The 25856-nt window shown below is 37.6% G+C and overlaps 1 protein-coding gene across 3 annotated transcripts in view; it reads right to left on the minus strand.

The window, feature by feature from the left end:
• Positions 1 to 25856, minus strand: part of ryr2a (ryanodine receptor 2a (cardiac)) — a 657734-nt gene that overhangs the window by 17712 nt on the left and 614166 nt on the right. For all 3 annotated transcript variants that reach the window (XM_051919561.1, XM_051919560.1, XM_051919559.1), the window contains 5 exons: positions 19016 to 19076; positions 17599 to 17745; positions 15128 to 15262; positions 9038 to 9194; positions 5472 to 5536 (listed from right to left, as the gene is read on the minus strand). In XM_051919561.1, the coding sequence (XP_051775521.1) occupies positions 5472 to 5536; positions 9038 to 9194; positions 15128 to 15262; positions 17599 to 17745; positions 19016 to 19076 (565 nt within the window). The remainder of the gene's footprint in view (positions 1 to 5471; positions 5537 to 9037; positions 9195 to 15127; positions 15263 to 17598; positions 17746 to 19015; positions 19077 to 25856) is intronic.

Below are 25856 nucleotides of genomic sequence, written 5' to 3' on the forward strand. Positions count from 1 at the left end.
CGTAGTGTTATAAGGTCATTATTGTTAAGTGTACAGTGAAATTCTTATATATTTTGATGTAATTAGTAACAATAATTATCATAGACTAGATATAATGAGTGAAGCGATTCACACGAAATTGAATTTGTAATGAAACTCAGTGTTCTGCTGCACAAAAAAAAACACTGCAAAACAGGTACCATTTCACACCCAGCTAAATTTGTGCCATTGACACATGAAGAAAGCTGTTCAGCCGGTCTGGAGGCATTTACATGCATTATTTCCATGTACTTTTTACCATAAGCCTCTAATGGGAATTTATCACCTTTTGAACATTAAAACGGATACAATTATAAGCATATAATTTTGTTGATTTCTCTACCTATGCTGTTTACCAATATTTACTTACTTACTTACCAATTCTTACTATATGATGCTTGACCTTTGCTTAAAATTGTATCCATTATTTTACCTGTGATGCATGTTAAACTTACTGGCCTACAATTACTGGTACCAGCTCAATGACCTTTTTAGATACTAGTGATACATAACTAGTTTCCAGTCTTTAGGAATTTTTCCAGTGTGCAGCCACGTTTGAAAAATGTGTTATGAGTTTGTTTATGTACTCACTAACTTCCTTATGCACTCTAGGATAAATGTTATCTGGCCCTGGTGATTTGATTGATTTCAGCTTTTTCAAAATAAGCAGTGAGTCTCTCCATCTCTACAACTTCCAAATCATTGAGGACCTCCTTAATATTCTGTGTAGTAGCTGAGAGGCTATGGAATTCTTTACATGTAAAACTTCAAAAAAATGAAAATTTGGAATATTTGCTATTTCTGTTTCTGTACACTATATATTAATCCATTATTGCCTTTCCTCATATACTTCTTCCTTTACCATTCTTTTGCTATTATAATACTGAAATAATCCAACAGAGTGTAATTGCAGACTGCAGTACCTACGAGGTCAGTCATGTAATGCCCCAATATCACGAAACGCCCTCAACTTCAGTCACGTAACACCCATCACATTAGACTATGATTAACATTAGGGCCCCATTACACTATGGTTAAAATTAGGGTTGTAGGAGGGTTATCTGAGTCAAAGGGCGTTTTGTGACTGACGTTGTGGGGCATTACCCAATCTATGTCATAAGTATTGCAAGCTGCAGCTAGACCCTTCTCAAATAATCTCTTTGAGTGATCTATCCCATTTTCACAATATTTCCTCTAGCTTTTCTAATATCCTGTTGAACCACTCTCCTCCCATGTGTTCTTACACACTTACATTATTAGTCTTATATGCCTTAAACAGCTGTTTTTTCTGTTACAACTTATTTTTAGTTCCTTATTTATCCACTGTAGAGTTTGTTTTAATCTCTTACCACACCTAAATTTATGGATGAAATGGTTCTGTGTTGTATGTAAAGTGCTTCAAAAATTGTTCCACTGATAACTCAAAATTTCTCAATCTCAAAATTTGCCCTAAAATGAAACTTAAAGCTTTTAGTTTCTGAATAGGCATTCAGCCAAAACACTATGAAATATACCATATTTTGATCATTACTTCCTAATGGTTCAATCACCTCTACCACATTTCTGTACTTATACAGAATACCGTATATACTCACATATAAGTCGTGTCTTGAAACCCAAACAATCGATCATAAAATCAGACCCCGACTTATACACCCATTCAAAAATACAACACTTAATTTTTATTTTTACATTTTCTTGCTTCCTCCAAACTTGCAGCAGTTTCTCAGACACATTGAATTTTGTTGCAGCTGTGCAGTTAAAAATTTCTTTCGCTACTTCAACGACTTTTAATTTAAAACCAGCTTCATATTTTCGTCTGATCGAACGCTCCATCATAGATAAGGGATGATCTTACGATAAAGGTGTGTGAGGGTGTGAGATACAAAAAACACATAACAGTGCAAACGTTGCTTTGGAATAATTCAGGTATTACTGTGTGGTCACGTAGGCACAATACATAGAAAAAAGAGTGTGGCCGTTAGCATATCATAATCTATTGGACCAATAGTGTGAGTTTTTCACATTCGACTTATATGACCGACATCATAAAATACCAGAAATTATACGGTAAAATCAAGCCCTGACCTATCCGCGGGATAACTTAAACACAAGTATATATGTTAATAAATCTAGGTCAGCCTCTCCTCTTGTTGGTATTTCAATAAGCTGAGATAAAACACTCACTAGCTATGTCAATGAATGATGGTTACTATTAAAATTTCATACACATTAAAATTCCCCTATTACTACAATATTCCCCTACTAAACTTTCTTTTTTAGTATTACTAAAAAGATGCATATTGAAACTATCGTCTACATTGAGGGTTTGTAACACACTCCTAACATCAGGCTTCTATCTGTGATACTTTCAAGTCGAATCCAAACATCATTGATAAGATAAGGATCATGATCCTTTTAAAGCTGATATATTAAGTTTCTACTTTACAGAAATGGCAACTCTCCCAACTTTTCAGTTTTTCCCATGCTTGCTAAATATTGCACATCAATTTACTGTATGATATGCTCATTCCCATCCCTCAGATAGAGACAGGATTTTGTAATTGCTTTCCTATCATAATGATGTGCATCTACATATAATAACACACTTTTTATTTAGAATTCCAGCATTAAGGCATGCCATTTTAATGTAGAACTTATTTTATTTTGGCACAATCTAAATTAACAATTAATATTTTACTGTTTCATATTAAAAATATTTACTTGTAGAGTAACAATGACTTCAATATGCTCACTACTATACTGTTGAAAATTGCAACTCTTTCTCAAACTACAAATTACATTAAAATTTAAATATAAAATATTAATGTCTTTCATTGTAAATATTAGCAATACTATACTTATTTCATAAAAGAAAAGGCATAAAAAATTGTGCATGAATAATACTTATTTTCTTTTAATCTGAAATACAGACTTGTTATAGAAAATTTTAATGTGAACATAAACTCCAAAACTGTACTTTTTATTTTGCCATAAATTTCCTTCACTTACCCGAGTTGTTCTATTTTATCAGGGTGTGTGATAATTAAAATGTATCTTGCAGTTGAGCTACTGGTTTTATTCAGGATCTTTTGTGACAAAACCAGATGCTACAAATATTTTCCATGTAAATACACTAAGATAATTAAAACAATGTACAACACAAACAAACATTTGTATATTAAAATCAATTCATTGTGACATTTTGCAACACAGCTTCATTCTGAATGGGGTGCAAAAAAGTAGAATGAGATGTTAAATTAAAACTTTTTTTTTTTTACAGTAAATTCATGAATTTGGCTCTTGTTCATTCAGTTAAAGCTTAAAGCTGTGCATGGCGGGTTGGAGAAGAAACACTACTTATTTATTCATTCATTATTTGGATATTACAGGGTTGCTGGACCTGTTCTTGCAACACTAAACGTAAAAATACGTTTAAAAGACAACAGGGTGGATGATTAAAATCCCAAATGCTGAATCAATGGGACAGTAGTGCTATCTGCTGTGCCACCATGTCAAAAAAAGTTCAAATACAAAGTAAGCTCTTTTAAATTATATCAGTATATACTGTACAACATTACATCAGTGTATAGGGTTGCATCATTACAGTTAGGAGGAGGAGGAGCGTGGGAGCATGCGCTGATTACACCGCATTGCTGCTCCCACCACACGGCAAACCACCCAAATTGAGATTCAAGTGCAGCCGTGCCACAGTTAACCCCAGTGAAACTGGACTGTGTGTGGCAGTGTGGGTCAGCTCCATACTACATCACCGGAGCCTCTTGAACCCTCTACTGCCAATAATGTACCCGAGTGATGAGCCGGCAGATGAGGACCCAACACACAAACATAGCAAGGGTAGGTGCAAAAGTGCCTTGAGGCTTTTATTAAAACAGTCAAAACAAAAAAGTGTTCAAACCAAAGTGCAGAGCTCAAAGTGTTCAATAAATAAATAAACCAATAAAACAGTGAAAATCCATGAATTTAAAAGCAGGACTTAAAATGAGAATAAAAGCCAACAGTCATCGGGTCATTGTTCCTTCTACTCATAGATGAGCCCAGCACAACTCCCTCTTCGTCTCCCCAGCTCATTCATTGCTCGCTCAGCTGGTGGAGACTCCAGCAGCCACAGTCCTCAGCAACCTGACCCCATCTTTGCTGCCACGAGTAGTGATGGGGTTGGTTGTCCACTTGTCTTCTTTCTCGCTCCCTCGGATCTCTAGAGAAAATGCCACTTTGGTCGCACCCACTCCACTACTACTATTCAGTGGGGACGATCCGCCCCTAGAACACAAATCCTTTTCTCCTTCGCAGGAGCGATGACCACTCCACCTAAATACTGTTACTCCCATATCTGCTTATATTATGTCTTTCTCCCTGCCCTCCCTTGTCCCATGCAGGCTCCTATTATACTAATGCTCCACACGGGGCACAGATGTGACCACGCCATGCCCTCTGAAGAATTACTAAGGTGTCTTTCTGATGCGCTCACTTGCACGTCTCTTCACGATCAGATAGGCACCCCCAGCCATCCTCTGAGCGTAGTGCTCTCGCGCCCGATTAGGGCCTATACTCTTTTGGGATGTGATTATTTATTTTAAATCAGCACAGTGCTACAAACTACATATTACACAATGTGTTTACAACACATTAAATTCAAATTAACTTTAATAACTTTCTAATTCCTTAATATGAAAACCATAAGTAAGTGGTGATTAAAGTGATGATGAAACTTCCAACAGTGATGCAGTCTTTTGCTGTGCCAAAAAAGCTTTAAGATGACTTCTGACAACTTTAAAAGCATCTCTCTCAAACAGCTTTCTGTAACAAGCAATGAATGCTAATCCACTATTAAAAATGAAGACTATACACTAGAATGGGAAGGTACAGTACAAAAAGTTAACCATAAATAAAAAGGTTTGAACTTGAGCTGATGGCTAGGGAAAGCAAAGACAAACCTAGTGAGAGACTGGCTAAAAACTGAAAAAAGCAGAGGAACTTTAAGAGGAAGACAGAGGAGCAGACACTGATAGACAGAGTTCTCTAGTATTATATAATATTTACACAAAGTAGGTCACTTTTTTATGAATTACTATTTTTCATTGTACTTAATCATCAGTTTCCCCTCCAATGAAAGTGTTTTTGTGGTATAACACACAAAATGAAAAAAAAACATTTTATTAAATGTAATTTGGGTATTTTTTAGACTCTGTTTTAAGTATCAGAAGTGAATACCTGTACAATATTTGTGCTTCCTAGAGCTACACTTCAAAATATTCAGTGTTATTTAAGAGTTATGTTAAAAAAGATAGATAGATAGATAGATAGATAGATAGATAGATAGATAGATAGATAGATAGATCTCACAAAACTGGGTACTGTGTATTACTTTCTGTACAGTAGAAATGGGATTAATTTATCGTTTGTTATCTAAAATGCAGTACATTTCTTACCTCCATATCTTCCTTCACCTGTTCTTGCTGGTCACGCAGTTCACCAAAGGCATCAATTATTAAACCTGAAATTAAAAACACAGCTTAAAAGGGTAAAATAAAAGAATGGAGCATTATATTAAATTTAAATATCAAGAATAGCCGAGTCCTTGTATATCAGCACTACACAAAACAGTCAAGTCATAATTACATGAAAAGTTGTCAACAACAAGACAATAAAACTGCCAGATTTTTATCCAAAAGTAATACTTTATGTTAACTAAGAGCGGATAAACATTCCATACATACTGGCCACATGAAAAGCGCTTATATAAATGTAATGAATTATTATTATTATGATTATTATTATATGCGAACAATGACTTGTTAACATTGTTCTATTTATTCATTTAATTGGACAAATTAAATAATTGGAAATAAAATGTTCAATTTCTAATACTTGGTTGAAAACCCTTTGCTGGCAATGACAGCCTGAAATCTTGAACTCACAGACATCACCAGATGCTGGGTTTCCTCCTTTTTAATGCTCTGCCAGGCCTTTACTGCAGCGGCTTTCAGTTGCTGTTTGTTTGTGGGCCTTTCTGTCTGAAGTTTAGTCTTCAACAAGTGAAATGCATGCTCAATTGGGTTAAGATCAGGTGACTGACTTGGCCATTCAAGAATTTTCCACTTCTTTGCTTTAATAAACTCCTGGGTTGCTTTGGCTGTATGTTTTGGGTCATTGTCCATCTGTATCATGAAACACCGCCCAATCAATTTGACTGCATTTAGCAGGATTTAGCAGGGGGACACGTCTGGCACTGGGTATATAACAAAGTATTGAGATGAACTTTTGTTATTGACCAAATACTTATTTTCCACCATAATTTGCAAATAAATTCTTCAAAAATCAGACAATGTGATTTTCTGGATTTTTTTCTCTCATTTTGTCTCTCATAATTGAGGTATACCTAAGATGAAAATTACAGGCCTCTCTCATCTTTTTAAGTGGGAGAACTTGCACAATTGGTGGCTGACTAAATACTTTTTTGCCCCACTGTATGTTGATTCTCAACACACAAACCTCCCAGGTCAGTATTCTTAGTTGCAACTTTGCTCCGCATTCATATAGAGTTGCATTCCTGTGATGGATAAAGTAGCTTCATGAAGTAGATTATTACTGAATAAGCCTCAAGTGTCCCGGTGTTATTTATTCTGAATTATTAACTTCCCTATGACCTCAGTGAAATGTATAAAGGCATGCTTATAGACGTCACCTTTCAAATAGGGAACTGCTGTTGTAGGCAATGACGCTGTTGTAGGCAATGACCACTGAAACTTTTATTCTGAAACTGGTCAGGTCAAGTCTATTTTTTAATCTATTACTCTAGTTGCATTTCATGTGACCTAAATGTAATACTGCAAGTGTTTGGTACTATAACTAAGAATAGCTCCAATATGTATTGAAGTTAAATTCTGGCTTTTGCTTTCATGTTACAGATTTTTTGTGACATGTGAATTTTTCTCATTACATCTAAAAGCTTTTTCATTTCCCTCTGCTATTTTGAAATTTCTCCCTGTCCTGTAGGTTGGTTTTGATTATGAGGATGTTTTGGGTCAATCCTAATAGCCCAAATCTCACAGATGCAATATAAACATAAAATGTAGCTTTTCTAAAAATGTTTTCACCTGATTTTTCTTCTTTCTTGCAGCAGTGTAAAAAAAACTATAAACGGAGACTTTCAGTTATATATGATCCCCTTAAAAACATTTCAGTTCCTTAATATTTAATTACAATATGCAAGTAAACATTTCTCTGTAGTCTGTCCAAGTGATAATAAATTGGAACTTGAAATAAACAATGACTATGGTCATCTTGTCTATTAGTGAAATACCTTTGGGCTTTACTCCCCATTCTATTGGCAGGAAGATGTTTAGCAATTAGTAAGTGGTAAGAATATTCAATGTTGTGCTCTGTGTCATTTTTATCAGCTCATATACAGTTTAGAAAAACTGGAAGTTCCATAGGAAGGCCTTGTGCCACAAAGGAAGCAGAATTAAGTACTGTAGTATCACAATGATCTTTTTATACTATTCTTAAATATAATATTAGTGTTTAAGACTTTCTGAGTTCCATTGTTTTTATAAAAGATGTACTATTTTGCACAATAGAAGGCTAACTTATATCTATGCAAGATTTGGTAAAGATAATTTGTTGTTTTGCAGGGAAAAATTTAAAAATACAAGCTCTCCTGGGGAAAACATGTTCCAATCAATTACATCTTCTTCTTCTTCTTCTTTTGAGCCGCTCCCATTAGGGGTTGCCACAGCAGATCTTGTTCTTCCATATCTTTCTGTCCTCTTCATCTTGTTCTGTTACACCCATTACCTGCATGTCCTCTCTCACCACATCCATAAACCTCCTCTTAGGCCTTCCTCTTTTCCTCTTCCCTGGCAGCTCTATCCTTAGCATCCTTCTCCCAATATACCCAGCATCTCTCCTCTGCACATGTCTAAATCAACACAATCTCACCTCTCTGACTTTGTCTCCCAACCGTCCAACTTGAGCTGACCCTCTAATGTCCTCATTTCTAATCCTATCCATCCTCATCACACCCAGTGCAAATCTTAGCATCTTTATCTCTGCCACCTCCAGCTCTGTTATCTGCTTTCTGGTCAGTGCCACCGTCTCAAACCCATATATAACATAGCTGGTCTCACTACTGTCCTGTAGACCTTCCCTTTCACTCTTGCTGATACCCGTCTGTCACAAATTACTCCTGACACTCTTCTCCACCCATTCCACCCTGCCTGCACTCTCTTCTTCACCTCTCTTCCACAATCCCCATTACTCTGTACTGTTGATCCCAAGTATTTAAACTCCTCCACCTTCACCAACTCTCCTCCCTGCATCCTCACCATTCCACTGTCCTCCCTCTCATTTACACACATGTATTCTGTCTTGTTCTTACTGACCTTCATTCCTCTCCTCTCTAGAGCATATCTCCACCTCTCCAGGGTCTCCTCAACCTGCTCCCTACTATCGCTACAGATCACAATGTCATCAGCAAACATCATAGTCCACGGGGACTCCTGTCTAATCTCGTCTGTCAACCTGTCCATCACCATTGTAAATAAGAAAGGGCTCAGAGCCGATCCCTGATGTAATCCCACCTCCAACTTGAATGCATCTGTCACTCCTACCGCAGACCTCACCACTGTCCCACTTCCCTCATACATATCCTGTACAACTCTTACGTAAAGTATCTATCTATCTATCTATCTATCTATCTATCTATCTATCTATCTACTCTGCCACTTCCAATCAATTACATAAATGTCTAAAATTTAAATTGTTCTAGTAATAGGTCATTTGGTAAATTCTCAGAAATTCAGACCTTTAGATTACAGGAAAAAGAATTATTCATCATCTCTAGATAAATATTGACAACAAGGAAAGAGTGACCTGATTTATTCTATATTACTGTTGACTTTGAATAAATGGTCTTTTGTATAAATAAAGAGAACATGCCAGTAACATTAAAACAGGCTTTGAAAGGTGACCTTTAAATGGCTGTCTTTCTTACCTTGAATGATAGCCAACAGAATAACAATTACAAAGAAGAAAAAGGTGATGTCAAAAATAATACGATAAATTTCGTATTCATCTCCAGCTGGATCTTCTATTTCATCACCAATTCCTCCTCCAGCACGAACTCCCACGTACATGTGAAACATATAACACTGAAAGGCAGCATTTAGAAAGTACATGTCAGCTCAAACGGATATTAGTGTTATATCTTTCAAGTTTGTGAAAAAATGCAATCAAACATACCAATAAAATTTAAGAACATTTTCCACACAAATAAAATCTCATAACACTTACTGGGCTTCAAAACTTCTACTTGTTAACCCTGGCATCAAAAGCTAATTTTTGTTAATACAGAAAATTATGCATTTGTATTTGTTATACAATTAAATAAACTAGCAGTCTACCAGATTTTTATCAGCACAGCCAAAACAAAGATTATGTCAAAAGTAAAATGTTCACCAGCCATTGGACAGGTTTTTACACATCCAGTATTACAAAATATTTAAAGATTCTAATTGCAAACACTGTGAATCTCAGAGTTTTTAGTGTAGCATTTAATCTACAAAAGCGACTTTTTATTCACGTAGATGTTGAGTTGCTTTCAATTTATTACCATTTTAAATTTTATTCTTACATAACTAGTGGCATGTATGTAATATACAGTAATCCCTTGCTACTTCGCGGTTCACTTTTCGCAGATTCACGACTTCACGGGTTTTTAAATACAAGTGATTGCTCGCCTATCGTGGAAGTTATGTTCCAGACCCATCAGCAACAGGAGAAAATCTGCGATATAGAAAGACCATATAAATAAACATTTTTATAGTTTAAGCCTTAAAATACCCATCCCACATGCTTTAAACACATATAAACTTATAAAACACACTTTGTTAACACATATGATATGTGGATGTCGGGCTAAGGATATGAGTAACATCTCACTATTATAAAACATTTTAACTTCACGCAAGACAAGACAGTGAGACAGGAAAATTGGTGATGTACAGGCTTTTAAATTATTGACAGGCAGAGCGACAAGCAGCACAAAGCCAGCACAAAGTCCACTTCTCCTTAGCGTTCATTCAGCTCCCCACCCCCTTGACAATGCGAACTGCGCCTCCGGGGAGGGGGGTTTGAGCGAACGTGCGTTCAGCCCTCACACACGCACACACACACTCCTCCTTCTTCCGAACACGCAGAGCGACAAGCAGGCATTTTGGCAGAAGCAGCACAAAGTCCATTTCTACGAATTTCTAAGAATGTAGAAAGTGTTTAAGAGCATAGGAAGTGTTTATAAGAGTGTGGGGAAGGTTAACAAGAGAGTGAGAAAGGTTTATAAGAGTGTGGGAAGGGTTTATAAAGCCTTAAAATATGTATAAATAATAAAATAAATATAGGTTGCTACTTCGCGGATTTTCACCTATCGCGGGGGGCTCTGGAACGTAACCCCTGCGATAGGTGAGGGATTACTGTATTCTTATCAAGACTAGGCCACATCTATTGTCGATTCTTCATAAAACAATACACTGAAATGTATAAGCAAATCTTTAATATTTGGTTTTATGAGGTCAAAACAAACTGGTGAAATTCTAAAGGACAATCACTTAGCTAACTTTTGTCAGTTGCCAGCCCTAAAACTTAAACTGGATTACATGTAAAATAAGGGAAGCAACAACAAAACTCAAGATTAATACTCATCTGTCCAAAAAGGAGGATGATAGATAGATAGATAGATAGATAGATAGATAGATAGATAGATAGATAGATAGATAGATAGATAGATAGATAGATAGATAGATAGATAGATAGATACTTTATTAATCCCAATGGGAAATTCACATTCTTCAGCAGCAGCATACTGATACAATAAACATTATTAAATTAAAGAATGATAATAATGCAGGTGAAAAACAGACAATAACTATGTATAATGTTAAATGTTAACGTTTACCCCCCCCCCCCGGGTGGAATTAAAGAGTCGTATAGTTTGGGGGAGGAACGATCTCCTCAATCTGTCAGTGGAGCAGGACAGTGACAGCAGTCTGTTGCTGAAGCTGCTCTTCTGTCTGGAGATGATACTATTAAGTGGATGCAGTGGATTCTCCATAATTGATAGGAGCCTGCTGAGCGCCCTTTGCTCTGCCACAGATGTTAAACTGTCCAGCTCCATGCCAACAATAGAGCTTGCCTTCCTCACCAGTTTGTCCAGGCGTGAGGCGTCTTTCCTCTTAATGCTGCCTCCCCAGCACACCACCGCGTAGAAGAGGGCGCTCGCCACAACTGTCTGATAGAACATCTGCAGCATCTTATTGCAGATGTTGAAGGACGCCAGCCTTCTAAGGTAGTATAACTGGCTCTGTCCTTTCTTGCACAGCGCATCAGTATTGGCAGTCCAGTCTAATTTGTTAATAGGTCGTCACAGACGTTTAATAAGGGAAGATTTTTTGTTAACTAGTATGCTGGTGTTTTATGAGAAAAGCAGTAGAGTTGATATGATCTGTCTTAACTTTCAGAAAGCGCTGGATGCAGTCAGGAGCGGCTCTAGGCTTGTGGCGGCCCTGGGCAGAGAAAGAATCGGTGGACCCTTCGCCTGCCAATGTCAATATGGTATCTTATGCACGGCGGATGGCCATGTCCGTTGCGTACACTGCATAGCCGCCTCATGCTCACGACGAGTGAATGTCTTGTGTCCCCTTTCCAACCAGATATTCACTATGACTATTGCGCTAACACTAATACTTTATTAAAACTAGGTGAAAAATTAACTTGTAAGACTACCCACCCACTTGCATTAGCTTTGCTTCTATATGCGTGTGTCCATAACTTGAAAACCAAGTGGCGGCCCATGATATTCTCATTACGGCAGAACGTTATAATACTACATATAGCTTACTGCTCTGACTCTAGCGACATTAGTAAATACAGTGTACTAATTAACAAGAAACACAATGTTTTGCAGCCACATTGCCGTCAGCTGTGTCGTTATTTTCTCTTTCTGTTTCGTATTCAATATATATTGGCGTGGCGGCCCCTGGGATTTGGCGGCCCTGTGCAGGTGCACAGTTTGCACATGCCTAAGGCTGCCCCTGATGCAATGACCAGAACAGTGCAGCCACTGAAGTACAAGGACTGTATTGTCTGCACAGCAGTCAGATATGTGAAGAATTGGCTTACTTTCACAGAAGAAAAACATGAATATTGTAAAAGTACTGAACAGCACAGTCTATCAGTCCATTAGGCGACCTGGGTGGCCGCCCACAATGCTGTTTCTGAAAGTAAAAGGGTGTGCTATGAACACTGTGGAGTGCTGCTTTGGTAACCCAAGAGGCACATGTTTCAGACACCAAGAGGGAACACTTGAATAATACTGAATATGTGCCGAGGACACCGAAGTGTGCCATTTATAAAACTCAGAGAAACCCGCACTCTAGACACCAAGGAGGGCCTCCCCCCAACGGACCCTACAGCTGTATATGGACTTTGACTGGCAGTGCTAAACAGGAAGGTGTCAAGTATAAGGTCCTGCAGTGATCAGTGACACGGTGTGTATGATTTGGACAAAACTTCTAACAAGCAAATTGTATTGTCAGGCTCAGTTAAAGCCCTAAATCCTAACACACATAAAGGAAAATATTAAAACGGAATTAGTCTTTAGGGGTTAAGAGATAAAACATAAAGCTTAAGAAGAAGAACTGTAATTACCTATGAGCTCATAAACATGCATTATAGTTTGCACACAGCAATTAAAAAAGGTTAAAATGTGACAAGTTCATCATTTACAGCACTCTGCACAGAGAAATATGTTTAGAAAGTATAATAAATCTGTGAGGCCACATCTAGAATACTATGTGCAGTTCTCCAACTTATTTACAGCACATTACATCACTATGGCAAGTAAGGTGAAGTGCAAGTGAACATGCTCTAGGACTTGAAAGAAAAGAGATATGAGAAGTGATTGAAGGACATGATAAATGTGTTACTTTAAGGAAAGTTCTTCAACAATAACAAAAATTACAGATGGAAGATGGTAAAAGGCACAATTGCCTTTTTTCCGACAGGGAAGTCTACACATGTAAGAAGTCGCTTGAAAGTGTAGTTGAAAGTACTACATCAACAGATCTGAACTTGACATTATTTGAGACACTTTAACTCAGCCAATCAATCTGAATAACTCCAAGAAACATTGCTTTTAAAAGAAAAACAATTTCTTTTTCACTTTTGTATATAATTTACAATGGATTATGAAAGTATTCAGACCCCTTCACTTTCTGCACATTTCTGCCAATTTTGAAAATTGATGTACAGTCAATAATGATGGCAAAGTGAAAACATATTTTCAGAAGTTTTTGCAAAAACTAATAAACTGAAATCTCTTACTCATAGTAGTATTCAGACCCTTAATTCAGTACTGGTGAACTGTTGCCCCAGCCTGTGGTCTCATGCACTCTGGAGCAGGTTTTCTTCAAGGACCTCTGTGTATTTGGCTGCATTTATCTTTCCCTGAGTTCTGACAAATGTCCCTGTCTCAGCCACTGAGACGCACACCCATGACATCATGCTTTAGGGATGGTATTAGGCAAGTGATGAGTGTGCCTGGGCATTGCCATACATAGCACTTGGAGTTCTACCCAAAACGTTCACCATTGGTCTCAGAGAAGAGAATCTTTTTCTTCTTGCAGTCAGAGTCCTCTAAATGTCATTTGGTCATCTTAGCAGAGGATGTTTGAATCTCTGTTAGAGTGATGACCATTGTGTTCTTGGTCACCTCCCTAAACAAGATCCTTCGTGGCCAATTACTCAGTCTGGCCAGACGGAAAACTCTAGGAAGAGTCCTGGTGGTTCCAAACTTCTTTAATTTCAGAATTATAGAGGCCACTGCACTATTGGAAGCACTCAGAGCTTTACAAATGGTTTTATACCCTTGCCCTGTTCTATGCCTAGTCACGATTTTATTGGGGAGGTTAACATATACTGTGTATATCATATAAATATCAAGTTCTAAATACATCTCAAGGATAAATAGAGCAAACAGGATACACCTGGCCACAATTTGGAGTGTCAAAACATAGAGTGTGAATACTTATAATAAGTATTATTATAATTATTATTATTATAATTATTGAATAAGAGATTTCAGTTTTTATTTTTTAATAAATTCAATGTTTCACTTTGTCACTATAGGTTATTGAGTGTACTTATTAAGCAAAAATAGCACATTTAAAATTAACTTCACAACACAATAAAGTGTGCAGAAAGTGAAGTTGCCTATAAACATTCTGAATTCAATGCATATAAATATATCATTACAAATATAATAATATCAATAAGAATATAAAAAGGTGAAAATTTGAAGTGTTTATGTTGTTAAAAATATGTTTTTCAATCTATAAAATGATCCATAAGGTCAAAATAAGTGTGATATATGGTTAAATTGTAGAAGACAACATATGCACCTCTGCATACAGCTAACTATAAAACAGTAATGTAATTAAAAGTAAGAAACACAAATAAAATATGTCCATACTTAAAAAAAAAATTAAATCAGCCTCTAAGTGTGTAGATTTCAGGGATCACAGCTCCGAATTCATATTTTAGATGTTTGAGACAGGTTGTCAGTCTAAATTTAAACACAACTGCATTTACAAATGCTTCTTGTGTAGTGTACACATTGAATTAAACATTGAAGCTACAGAGGTAAATAGAGATTTAATTTGCTTCTCATGAGTTATTACTGAAATAGCAAATATTTGTTAACGTTTACGTGGTTGAAATAATTAACCTGCAAGGACACATACCCACAAAAAATAACAAAAAAAAAAAATACCACAATGCTCAATAATAATTTGTATTAGGAATCTTAAGAGAAGGCTGCTGAAGGCAAATTGGTGGAGCGTCTTATTTTGGATAACTACTGTATATTACCACACCAGCAGCTGTAAACAGATACATTTTCGCTGCAGCCATTTATACTTAACCAGAAAGAAAAACTGTTAAATTCAAGGCTATAAAGTAAACAAAACACAGTACTTTAACAAAAGCCAACATGCAAATTCCTTTTCATTTCAGACAGATTTGAAATACTCACTGTTAGCATATCATCACACTTCATGTCAGGAGTGTCTCCATCTTCACTTTTGTTATAAAATTTGCGAAAAAAGTTGAATGCTACCACAGTATATAGGTAAACAACAACAGCCAGGAGTCCAACTGTCAATACAAGCTATAAAAGAAAAGTAAACTGATTTTAAAATTTCATATACTGTATCGTATATACAACGTAAGTTCATGTTATAATGCTAGCAAATAGAGATTGTCATGATTTTAATCAGGGGTGGTGCCAGTATTGGGCCTGGGTGGGCTTAGCCCCACCTACTTTCCTCATTGGCCCACCCTATATAGTTTAGGATTTTTTTGCATTTTGTTCCACAAATAAAAATGACCCTATACTGCATAGATACATTGTAGAACATATCTCCCTTGATTAAAATATCAGTTGATATTTTGCTGTATAAACGTAAACAGCAAAATCACCAGTGTTAACTTTATCACTAGAAAAGTTAATTTAACTCTTAAAAAGTATTTGGAAAGCACATGCTGCATACGGATGTTGATTATATAGTGTATGTCTGCATAATAAGGTTTAAAAAATAAGATTAACCTAAACGTTGCCAATCACAGCTACTCAAAACATGTGACATCAATAGGATCCTACCACTTACTGAAGTTACTTTAGCACTCCTGTATTTGTACATATGATTCACTGAAAGGAGTAGTTCAAAAAGAAATAATAGTTTGCAAATCAACCATCAGTGTTGGGCCATGACTTGTTGGAGGAAAATGCAAACATCTCGAAAAACAACCATTTTAGGTTTTATTAGTGAAAGGAAACAAATGGAAGTGCAAAACGTGCCAGAGTCTGATGTTAGGACTGAAACCCTGCTGTTAGCTGTGTTCACTTTAGTGATTGGTTTGCTGTCAAATTATTACTCTGTGAAATCTACAACCACCCAGCCTCCAAATGCCAAAGGATCAGCCAGGTCATGTAATTTGTCTGATATCCATGAGCCACTAACCACACTCGGTAATTTTTCCAACTTCTATTACAGCCAATAAGGTGGACAGGTTTGCAGCTCATTGATACAACAGATAACAGTGCATGGCTGGAATATGGGATATCAAAAGATGAGAATAAATTGTTGATCAAGAAGAACCAGGACTAACATGCATAACAGGTTGTAAGTAAAAGATACATTGTTCTGTTAAGCTAATAAGCCTATTGCTTACTAAGCAGCAATTTCAAATTGTTCTTTATCTTTTCTTTTTCCAGCTAAATATGTAAGCTGCTGCACTAAAAACAAGCTCATTGTCCAAACTGAAACAGTGTCCATTTTAATTTAATGGAAAAAATAAAAAGCTCTGAATTCCTTAAAGCAGCTTTTCTTCCATTTGTCTAACTGCACAGGAGAACTCCTCCGATTCCTTTTTCTCAGTTTATTACTCCACTTTCTTTAACGTAAAGGCTAATATTCCTCTCACTCTCTGCTATACAGAGGAGTCTGTACTGTTAAAACAAGCCTCGACTTGCTGCTCTTTCTTTGCGCTGCAGGAAGTTTGCTGCGGCTGCATAAAAAAAAAGTTGGCACTGGCTCAACTACTGTAATATCTTGCGTAAAGAAGTACTGAAACTAAATTACCATAAATGCTTGGAAAAGCAGGGCCTGGAACGATGGGCTTCTGTGATCTGCCAATTTACTGATCACTGATAAGAATTTTTTTAGTGAAAATCGTCCAATGTAGATCAGTAGCTGACTGGATCTGAACATCCCTAATTACAAATAAGTAAATTTAAGTAAAGGTTTATACTGTAACTTTTGTGGCGAGCCGCTGGGGGCGGTACCCAGCAGGGACGGCTGGAAGGACTGGGAGAGGGACTACGCCTCCTCCTGACCACAAGAGGGCAGCCACCCTGGTTGGTATGGGGGCCACGGGAATGAAGCATGGAAGCTCAACCCTATAGGGGTCCGTGCACACCGCCAGGGGGCGCCCGAACACCTGAGAAGCCCTGGATGTCAGCACTTCTGCCACACCCGGAGGTGCCGGCGGAAGGATTACCAGGGACACCCGGAGTGCTTCCGGGTGCTCATGCGGCACCTCAGCCACACCAGGAAGTGCCACAGGAAGCTCATCGGGAGGCACCTGGAGCACGTCCGGGTGGACATAAAAGGGGCCGCCTCCCTCCATTCGTTAGCTGGAGTCGGGTGGACATGGACAGAGCTCGGAGGAGAGGAGTGGAGGCAATGAAGGAAGGCAAGAGAAGAGGCCTGGACTGAGGGTGCTTGGTGCAGGGGCACTGGGTTGTGTGCTTTGAAACTTTCACTTGTAAATATGTACAATAAATGTGTGTGTGGTTTTGAACCATCGGTGTCTGTCTGTCTGTGTCCGGGCTGGTTCCCACACTTTCTTTACTGCATATTATCTAATGATTTCAAAATGTAGATTACATTTAACTGAATAATAAATAAAAGGAAACTTAGATAAAAAGATCAAAATGCATACCTGCTTCCCGTTGTGAGTAACTGAAGACAATATAGTCCGTAATGTTTTAAATCCCATGGCTATATCCAGGAGATGAGCAGCAAAGAAAAAGTTATTGTAGTGTCCCAAAATGGACATAGTCATATACCAGGCAAGATAAAGAAAGGACTGGAAAAAATAACATTAGATACATTTATAAGGAGGTAATGTAATGGAGCAGTCCATAAAAACTACAGCACACATTATAAGTATATAATATATTGTAACTTTATAAATGTTTATAAAACTTCACCACACCTAAACATGTGATTAAACATCTACTTGTATTTTTGCTGTAACAGTAATCTTTGCATATGATAAGTGAAACATTAAATGCAAATAAATAGTGATGGATGTGCAACACTTTGAGCTAATTTCTTTTTATGAAAATGTGCAATAGAAATAAATAATAAAAAGGGGCAATACAGACAGGAAAAGGAGGCAAAGAGAAAGGACAGGGTCCATATTAGCCCTAGGAACAAAAGGGAAGCAAGTGCTATCAGAGTCAATGAATATTGCTGCTCCAGTGCAAAAGGAAGGATAATTCTAGGGACATTGTGCCTTTGATGTGCACTCGATGCCCCAGAAAGACTGAACAAGGCAAATCAATGAAAAGACAGAGAAAGTCAACCCAGAAGGAAATCAGAATTGCTTCTGCAGGACTGTACAGAGTGGGTAATCCAGTAGATCCCAAGAATGCCTAAGCCCCCTTATGGAGATACAATAATGTATTTGGTGAAGCATTGAGAGTAAGGTCCAGGTTTTCAATTTGAGTGATGATGGGCATAGAACAATGGCCTTTCATAAATGTGTGTGTGTGTGTGTGTGTGTGTGTGTGTGTATGTGTGTGAGTTCATAGTTACTCATCTAGATAAAATGTTAATGATGTGGGAAGGAATAAGACAAATCAAGAAGCTAATCATCAACATTCTTCTCATATTGCATGTTGGTTTGACATGCAAGTATGGAATTTTGCAGTACTCTGAACATGTGACAGTACTGCTACTTACTTTTAAATTATTTTATAAAATTTTAGGTACATTTTTAAATGAAAATTCACTCAGTGAACATGAAGACAGCTAGTGGAAAAGCTGGATATTTTAAACTGTACAAATTACAAAATAATCACAGACACATTGTTGCTGTCTACAATTAGTGCCTTCATCCTGTTGCTAACCTAATGTCAATAAATCCATTTATTTGGAAAGTAACTGGAAATTACCAGAACATTCAGACTCAGTCATTGACAAAAAAATCATTAGAAATTTAAACTAAAAACAAATATATCCCAATCAATAAGGTTGCAAAGAAGTCTTCTTATCATATGGCACTTAGGCATTCCTGATATTATTTAATTGCATGCTGATGTCTATCACACAGAAAATTGCAGATTACTTACATTATCTGTAAAAACAACACCTAGCTTCCAGATTTGATATTTAACATCAATTGAGTTCAACCTAAAGAAAAAAAAATAGTAAAAGACAAAAACATAATTAGAGCAAGTTGTAAGTAGGAAATTAATATTTTTCCCAAATAGCTGTGATAAAATAAGTAAACTGTTTGAAAGATTATGGTATTGATTATTGGTCCATAATTTACATTAATATCAGGGTATCTCTACTTTGCTGGCAGAGTGGTGGTTCTGAGGCTAGGGACTTGCGCTGGCAATCGGAGGTTTAACAGTTTGAATCACATAATGCCAGAAGTGACTCTACTCCATTGGGCCATTGAACAAGGCCCTAAACTTGCAATTACTTCATCCTGGTTATGACGTTAATCTACATCCAGCCCTGCAAGCAGATCCTCCAATTTACAGGGAAAACTTGGGAGTTGGTGGCAGGACTGGCACTCCACCCACTGTAAAAAAAAAAACCTCACACTGTTCCAGTGTGGTGCTGAGGTGTCACCCGCTGCACTTGGGTCCCAATCCAGGTGGTTCGTCGTGTGGAGGTTGTGGCAATGTGCTATCAGCCTATGCTCCCAGCCTCTCTATCTATACTTTAACATTGATTTACATACTCAAGCTACTGAAAAATAAATAAATCAGAATAAATAAAAGTTTTTAAATTGAATCATGAATGTCCCCATTTGTGCTCTGGGACAGACAAGGTGCTCAAATCTGGGAACTTTGGTACCTGTTTAGGTTAAATCACAAAAAGTTCCAGAAATGTAGATACAGTAATCCCTCCTCCATCGCGGGGGCTGCGTTCCAGAGCCACCCGCGAAATAAGAAAATCCGCGAAGTAGAAACCATATGTTTATATGGTTATTTTTATATTGTCATGCTTGGGTCACAGATTTGCGCAGAAACACAGGAGATTGTAGAGAGACAGGAACGTTATTCAAACACTGCAAACAAACATTTGTCTCTTTTTCAAAAGTTTAAACTGTGCTCCATGACAAGACAGAGATGACAGTTCTGTCTCACAATTAAAAGAATGCAAACATATCTTCCTCTTCAAAGGAGTGCGCATCAGGAGCAGATGTCAGAGAGATAGAGAAAAGCAAACAAATCAATAGGGCTGTTTGGCTTTTAAGTATGTGAAGCACCACGGCACAAAGCTGTTGAAGACGGCGGCTCACACCCCCTCCGTCAGGAGCAGAGAGAGAGAGAGAGAAAGACAGAGAAAAACAAACGAGCACAAATCAATACGTGCCCTTCGAGCTTTTAAGTATGCGAAGCACCGTGCAGCATGTCGCTTCAGGAAGCAGCTTGCACAGAAGGTAGCAACATGAAGATAATCTTTCAGCATTTTTAGACGAGCGTCCATATCGTCTAGGTTTGTGAACAGCCCCCCTGCTCAATCCCCCTACGTCAGGATCAGAGAAAGTCAGCGCAAGAGAGAGAGAGAGAAAGTAAGTTGGGTTTCTTCTCAGCCATCTGCCAATAGCGTCCCTTGTATGAAATCAACTGGGAAAACCAACTGAGGAAGCATGTACCAGAAATTAAAAGACCCATTGTCCTCAGAAATCCGCGAACCAGCAAAAAATCCGCGATATATATTTAAATATGCTTACATATAAAATCCGCGATGGAGTGAAGCCGTGAAAGGCGAAGCGCGATATAGCGAGGGATTACTGTAATCTATAAAATGCAGGAATGCCATATCAGCTACTATGAGAACACAGCAAATCTCTTTCCTCACAAACAGCCAAATTAATGTTGCCGCTTTAATTGCTTCTTTGCTTTGTCATTTAACTGTTGTTGCTCCTAGATGCTTCCACTTCTGAATAGTGGCACTTAGGTTGACTGGAGCAGATAAAGCAAAGCAGAAACTGAATGTGGCAAAGGTGCCATCCTATGGCAGCGTCATGTTTAAAATCACTGAGCCCTCCAATACAACCCATTCTACTGCCAATGTTTGTCAATGTACATTGCATGGCTATGTGCTTGATTTTATAAACCTGTTAACAATTGGTGTGGCTGAAACCCCTGAATACAAAAATTTGGACGGCGTCCATATGCTTTTGACTATATATCCATCCATCCATCCTCTTCCGCTTATCCGAGGTCAGGTCGCGGGGGCGCAGCTTGAGCAGAGATACCCAGACTTCCCTCTCCCCGGCCACTTCTTCTAGCTCTTCCGGGAGAATCCCAAGGCGTTCCCAGGCCAGCCGGGAGACATAGTCCCTCCAGCGTGTCCTGGGTCTTTCCCGGGGCCTCCTCCCGGTTGGACGTGCCCGGAACACCTCACCAGGGAGGTGACTATATAGTGTAGATTAATTAGATAGTACTTTATTTGTCCCAAAGGGGGAAATTTAGCTTTTTACAGAAACTCAATAAAAAAAATATAACAAACAAACAATCCCCCTCACATACACATCAGATTTACTGCAAAAGAAGAAAATTTGTTAACATATTACTGACACAATCAATAAACGTAAACTATAACCAATCAACTGAAGTATAACTTTCTATAATGAGGAAATGCAATGTATTATAGATAGATAGATAGATAGATAGATAGATAGATAGATAGATAGATAGATAGATAGATAGATAGATAGATAGATAGATAGATAGATACTTTATTAATAGAACCTAATTAAACAAATTCAAGATTGGGGAATGGTGGGTGGTGTAGTTGGTTCAATAATGTATTCTTATGCGAAGAACCATGCCTGAATTGGAGCATATAATCACGTGCACACCCACCCTCACGCCTGCAGTGTCAAATAAAGTTGTCAAGTTGTGCTAGCATGATAGTCTTTGTGATGTGTGAGGAAAACCCATGCTTTACATAAGACAGCAAGAAAAAATTACTGTGTGGGTGTGTGTGACAAGGTTTGTCAGGTGTTGAGCATCTCATAGGCATGGTCTGATCCCATTAGTTATGTTTCCAGCTAAGAGGAGGAACAAAATGTTGTACAAATAAAAAGAAAGAAAGTGGCATGGGTCAGGAAAAATAGATCCCTAGTGTCTGCTCTGATGTGCCAAAGGCAGTACCCAAGATCTTAGTGCATTGACCAGTGAGAGTAAGCTATAGTCTTCAGGGAGAAAAAGTTATTACACTTAAGCTGTCATGTGGCACTGCGGTGGGTTGGCACCCTGCCCAGGATTGGTTCCTGCCTTGTGCCCTGTGTTGGCTGGGATTGGCTCCGGCAGACCCCCGTGACCCTGTGTTCGGATTCAGCGGGTTGGAAAATGGATGGATGGATGTCATGTGGCATAAGGGGTTCCCTGGAGGCCGTTGTGTATCTGTTGCTTAGATGAGCTTCAGATTCCAAAAGATAAAATTGAGAGTATCCTTGGGATAAGATTTAAAGAGGCTCCCAACAATAGCACACAGAGTCTAAACTAAGGAAGTGTATTTGGAGGTCTCATTTGTAAAGAGGAAGGAGATCAGAGGAATAAGACTGAAAGATAAAAGGAATTTTAAAAGATAGCTAACCCTCCCCTGAAGAAAACCAACGAAAATGTTTTCAAAACAGTGCAAAACTGTTGTAGGATTTTTCATTTTTTTTATTATTTTATTAAACCTAGTGCTTACAAAGTCAATGTGCCTGTATACTTGGGGTAAAAAAACATTATACACTATATACTGTACATACTGAAACAAATATACCTACTGTAGTAAAGGCATATTTAGCATTTGACTGTGAAATTGCAAAGACACGAGTAACACTGTTAATGAAAGTTTGATTAGCAAAACCATAAGAGCAGAAGCGTTTTATCAGCTTGGCATTTTTTACCTTATATGAGTTGTTTACATACCTACTTTCTTGTATTTATTTTCTTATGCAGTGTACTAAAACTCTTATGTAAAGAATTTATGAGTAAATAAAATGAGTAGGATTAGCCTCTCAGATATCGTTTTCTCATTTTTACTGTTTAGATTCGACTGCCCTCAAGTGGTAGTAAATAGAATAGACAAAAGTCCTATCTAACAGTGTAGTTATTAAAGAATCCCATGAAAATGTCCATTATCAGTTCTCATTAAATGCTATATTAGATGAACAGTGACAGAATTAGATATACTTTAAGATGGTTGTCTTGCATGTTTAAAGTGATCTTATCTCTACAGTACAAAAGAGACAGCTAGCATTCTTCCATCAAATGATTTAAATTCCCATATGCTTCACTACTCAAATGACAAAGTGTTTCAGGGTCCTTTCAAGTGCTGGGACACACTGTGCTAACAAGATTATGAAAGCACTCAGCAGTGACATGCATTTCTGTCTTGACAGCAATTGATTAGTTGTGGATTCATATTACTGCAGAATTCCAGCTTAAAACTGCTTTTTGGTTCCTTCAAGAGCCAAACCATAATGACATCTGTGATATGATTAATAGAACAATCAAACCTACCCTGGTAGAATTCACTAACAAAAGTCATATATTAGAAATAAATAAATGAAAGGCCCATGCATGCACTTTAAAAATATTTTGAGGCTTGCACACACCTCACTTCTCAATACGAAAGACCTGCGTGCATCAAACGCCGCCACACAACAACAACATTGTGCTAATGACACAGATGAAGAGACAACGATGAAATGAAGCAAATGCCACAGCTCAACAATGTGCAAGTGAAACACCTCAGAAAACGGAGGGCAAGGCTTGAAGTTTTCACTAAAAACATTGTCTATCTGGAGGTTTTTTCTCGAGACAAAGATTAATAGGACTCATATGCCTATGATACAGCTAAGATTTGGTATCACCAGTGTCTTCTTATGAAAGCCAGTGGGGCAGCAAGCACAAGGTGGGTCCACGTCCTCTGCACTGGGTAATACTGAAGAGTTACCTGATGCCTCTCCAAGTTTACGAATATAATGAAACTGCTAGGGAATCTTCAGGTTGTTTTTTGTCCTGAACACCACATGCAGCTAGTAGAAATATAATTAGGAAAATTAACTATTAAGATCTTTACTATAATAAAAAATGACCTTTCTTTGATTGAAAGTTCCTAAAACCGCCTTTTCTGAATATAGTAAACATTAAATATGTTGTATATCCCATCCATTTTGTTCCTAACATTTTCTTTTCACCTTCACAACATCTAATAGATTTATAAAAATGTATCACAACATTGGAAACTTTCTCTTCTCCCCTTCACAGCAATAAAACAAAAACTTGTGCCAATAATATGAGACATTTAATTTCCTATATGTTGTGGTTTTGGTGTAGGGCTGAAAAGTTTTGGAGTACTGCCCTAAGTGGCACACATAATGTATACTACCAACTTCAGCAATCCCACTTTGTGTATAGGTGGTCATTCCATTTCATTTCCATCATGGGCCACTCTAGGCATTGTAGTTCTTAAAAACATTTTTAAATGATACTTGTCTAGGGACAATTCAGTCCCTGAGGTCCAAGTTAGGAAATCCATCTTCCTCTTTTTTCTTTTACTTACAACTAAGGTCTGTTTTCAAAACTTGCAATACTTCTCTATTTTATGCTGTTCCTTCCCACCCACTTCACAATTTCTGTAGCTCTCATTCCTCTACCTAAAGACCTGTGGCATCTCTATATGTTCATTTGAGCGAAGCCTCATATATACCATTACCAATTCCCTCTGTTTGTCAGCATGACTTCCCTCCCACTACGCTCCCACTTTCATGGAAATCTATTTTTAGTAGTATTTTATTTTCGTTTAAGAAGCCCAAACTTCAAAACATTCAAAGTGTTTTGCCATGGATCTTCTCACAGATCCCTACTGTCTCTTCTGCCAGATGAGCATACCAGGTCATTTTTTGTATATGTTTCAGGGGTGCCCCTCAGACTCGGCTTTGTGGTTGTCTATCATTACATTTCTCGCAGTTGTTTTTCACTAATATAACCTTCTCTTCCCCAAATTTTTTAATCTTATTCTCCTAGAACTCTCAGCAACAGTAATCAATTAATCATCCACTTCATATAATACAAAATGGGGGTGCTTTTATGGTAATTCTGTTGAGCTGTATGACTAGTGGTTGCTGTCTGGCATTTGGGTAACATTTCCCTCCTAGGTTTTGCTCAGCTTGTTTTTCACTTTACCTTTATAACAGGGAAAATTATGTGGGTGGGTAGGGGTGGGGTTATAATTTTCTTCTTATTACTGCCTTTGCATTCGTGTTCTTTTAACTGTTTTTTTATGTGAAACCTTTTGATGTCATTATTATAATACTATTTAAATCTCAATAAATATTTATTCACAACAATTTGCTTCTATAAATACCAAAACAAAATCAAATCATTTTTTCTTTTTAATGTTTTAAGATTTCCTGGCCCTATTCTAAGACACAGGAATGTAGTGAGATGGATCATCAAATGTACTTAATGATGGTGTATTTACTGATAATATGAAGGCCCTGATTACAGTTCCAAAAACTGTTTCTTATATAAGCAATAACAAATCACTAATCTCATGGAAACATACTTTTATTTTCTAGATCTGTACTCTCCAATTCAGCCATTCTTTGACAAATACAGCATTAGTAGTGGGCTCAGTGAATTTCATCAATTGTATCTGTTCTGCAGTTTAATCCATACAGTATAAAATATCTCTCTATTATAAAAAAAATATTGGCAGGGAGACGAGACGTGATCTTCTTGGAAGACAATTTGACGTTCTGCGAGAGACACTTTAACATCACGCGAGACAAGGCAGTGAGACAGAAGGACAGCTGCAGTACAGGCTTTTAAATGATCGACGCGCAGCACGACAAGCAGAACACGCACCTTAACAGTAGCAGCACAAAGCCAGTAGCTGATCCGTCCACTTCTCCTTAGCATGCGTTCAGCTCACCCCCTTCAC

Source organism: Erpetoichthys calabaricus, chromosome 15, assembly GCF_900747795.2.
Source record: "Erpetoichthys calabaricus chromosome 15, fErpCal1.3, whole genome shotgun sequence".
NCBI lineage: Eukaryota > Metazoa > Chordata > Cladistia > Polypteriformes > Polypteridae > Erpetoichthys > Erpetoichthys calabaricus.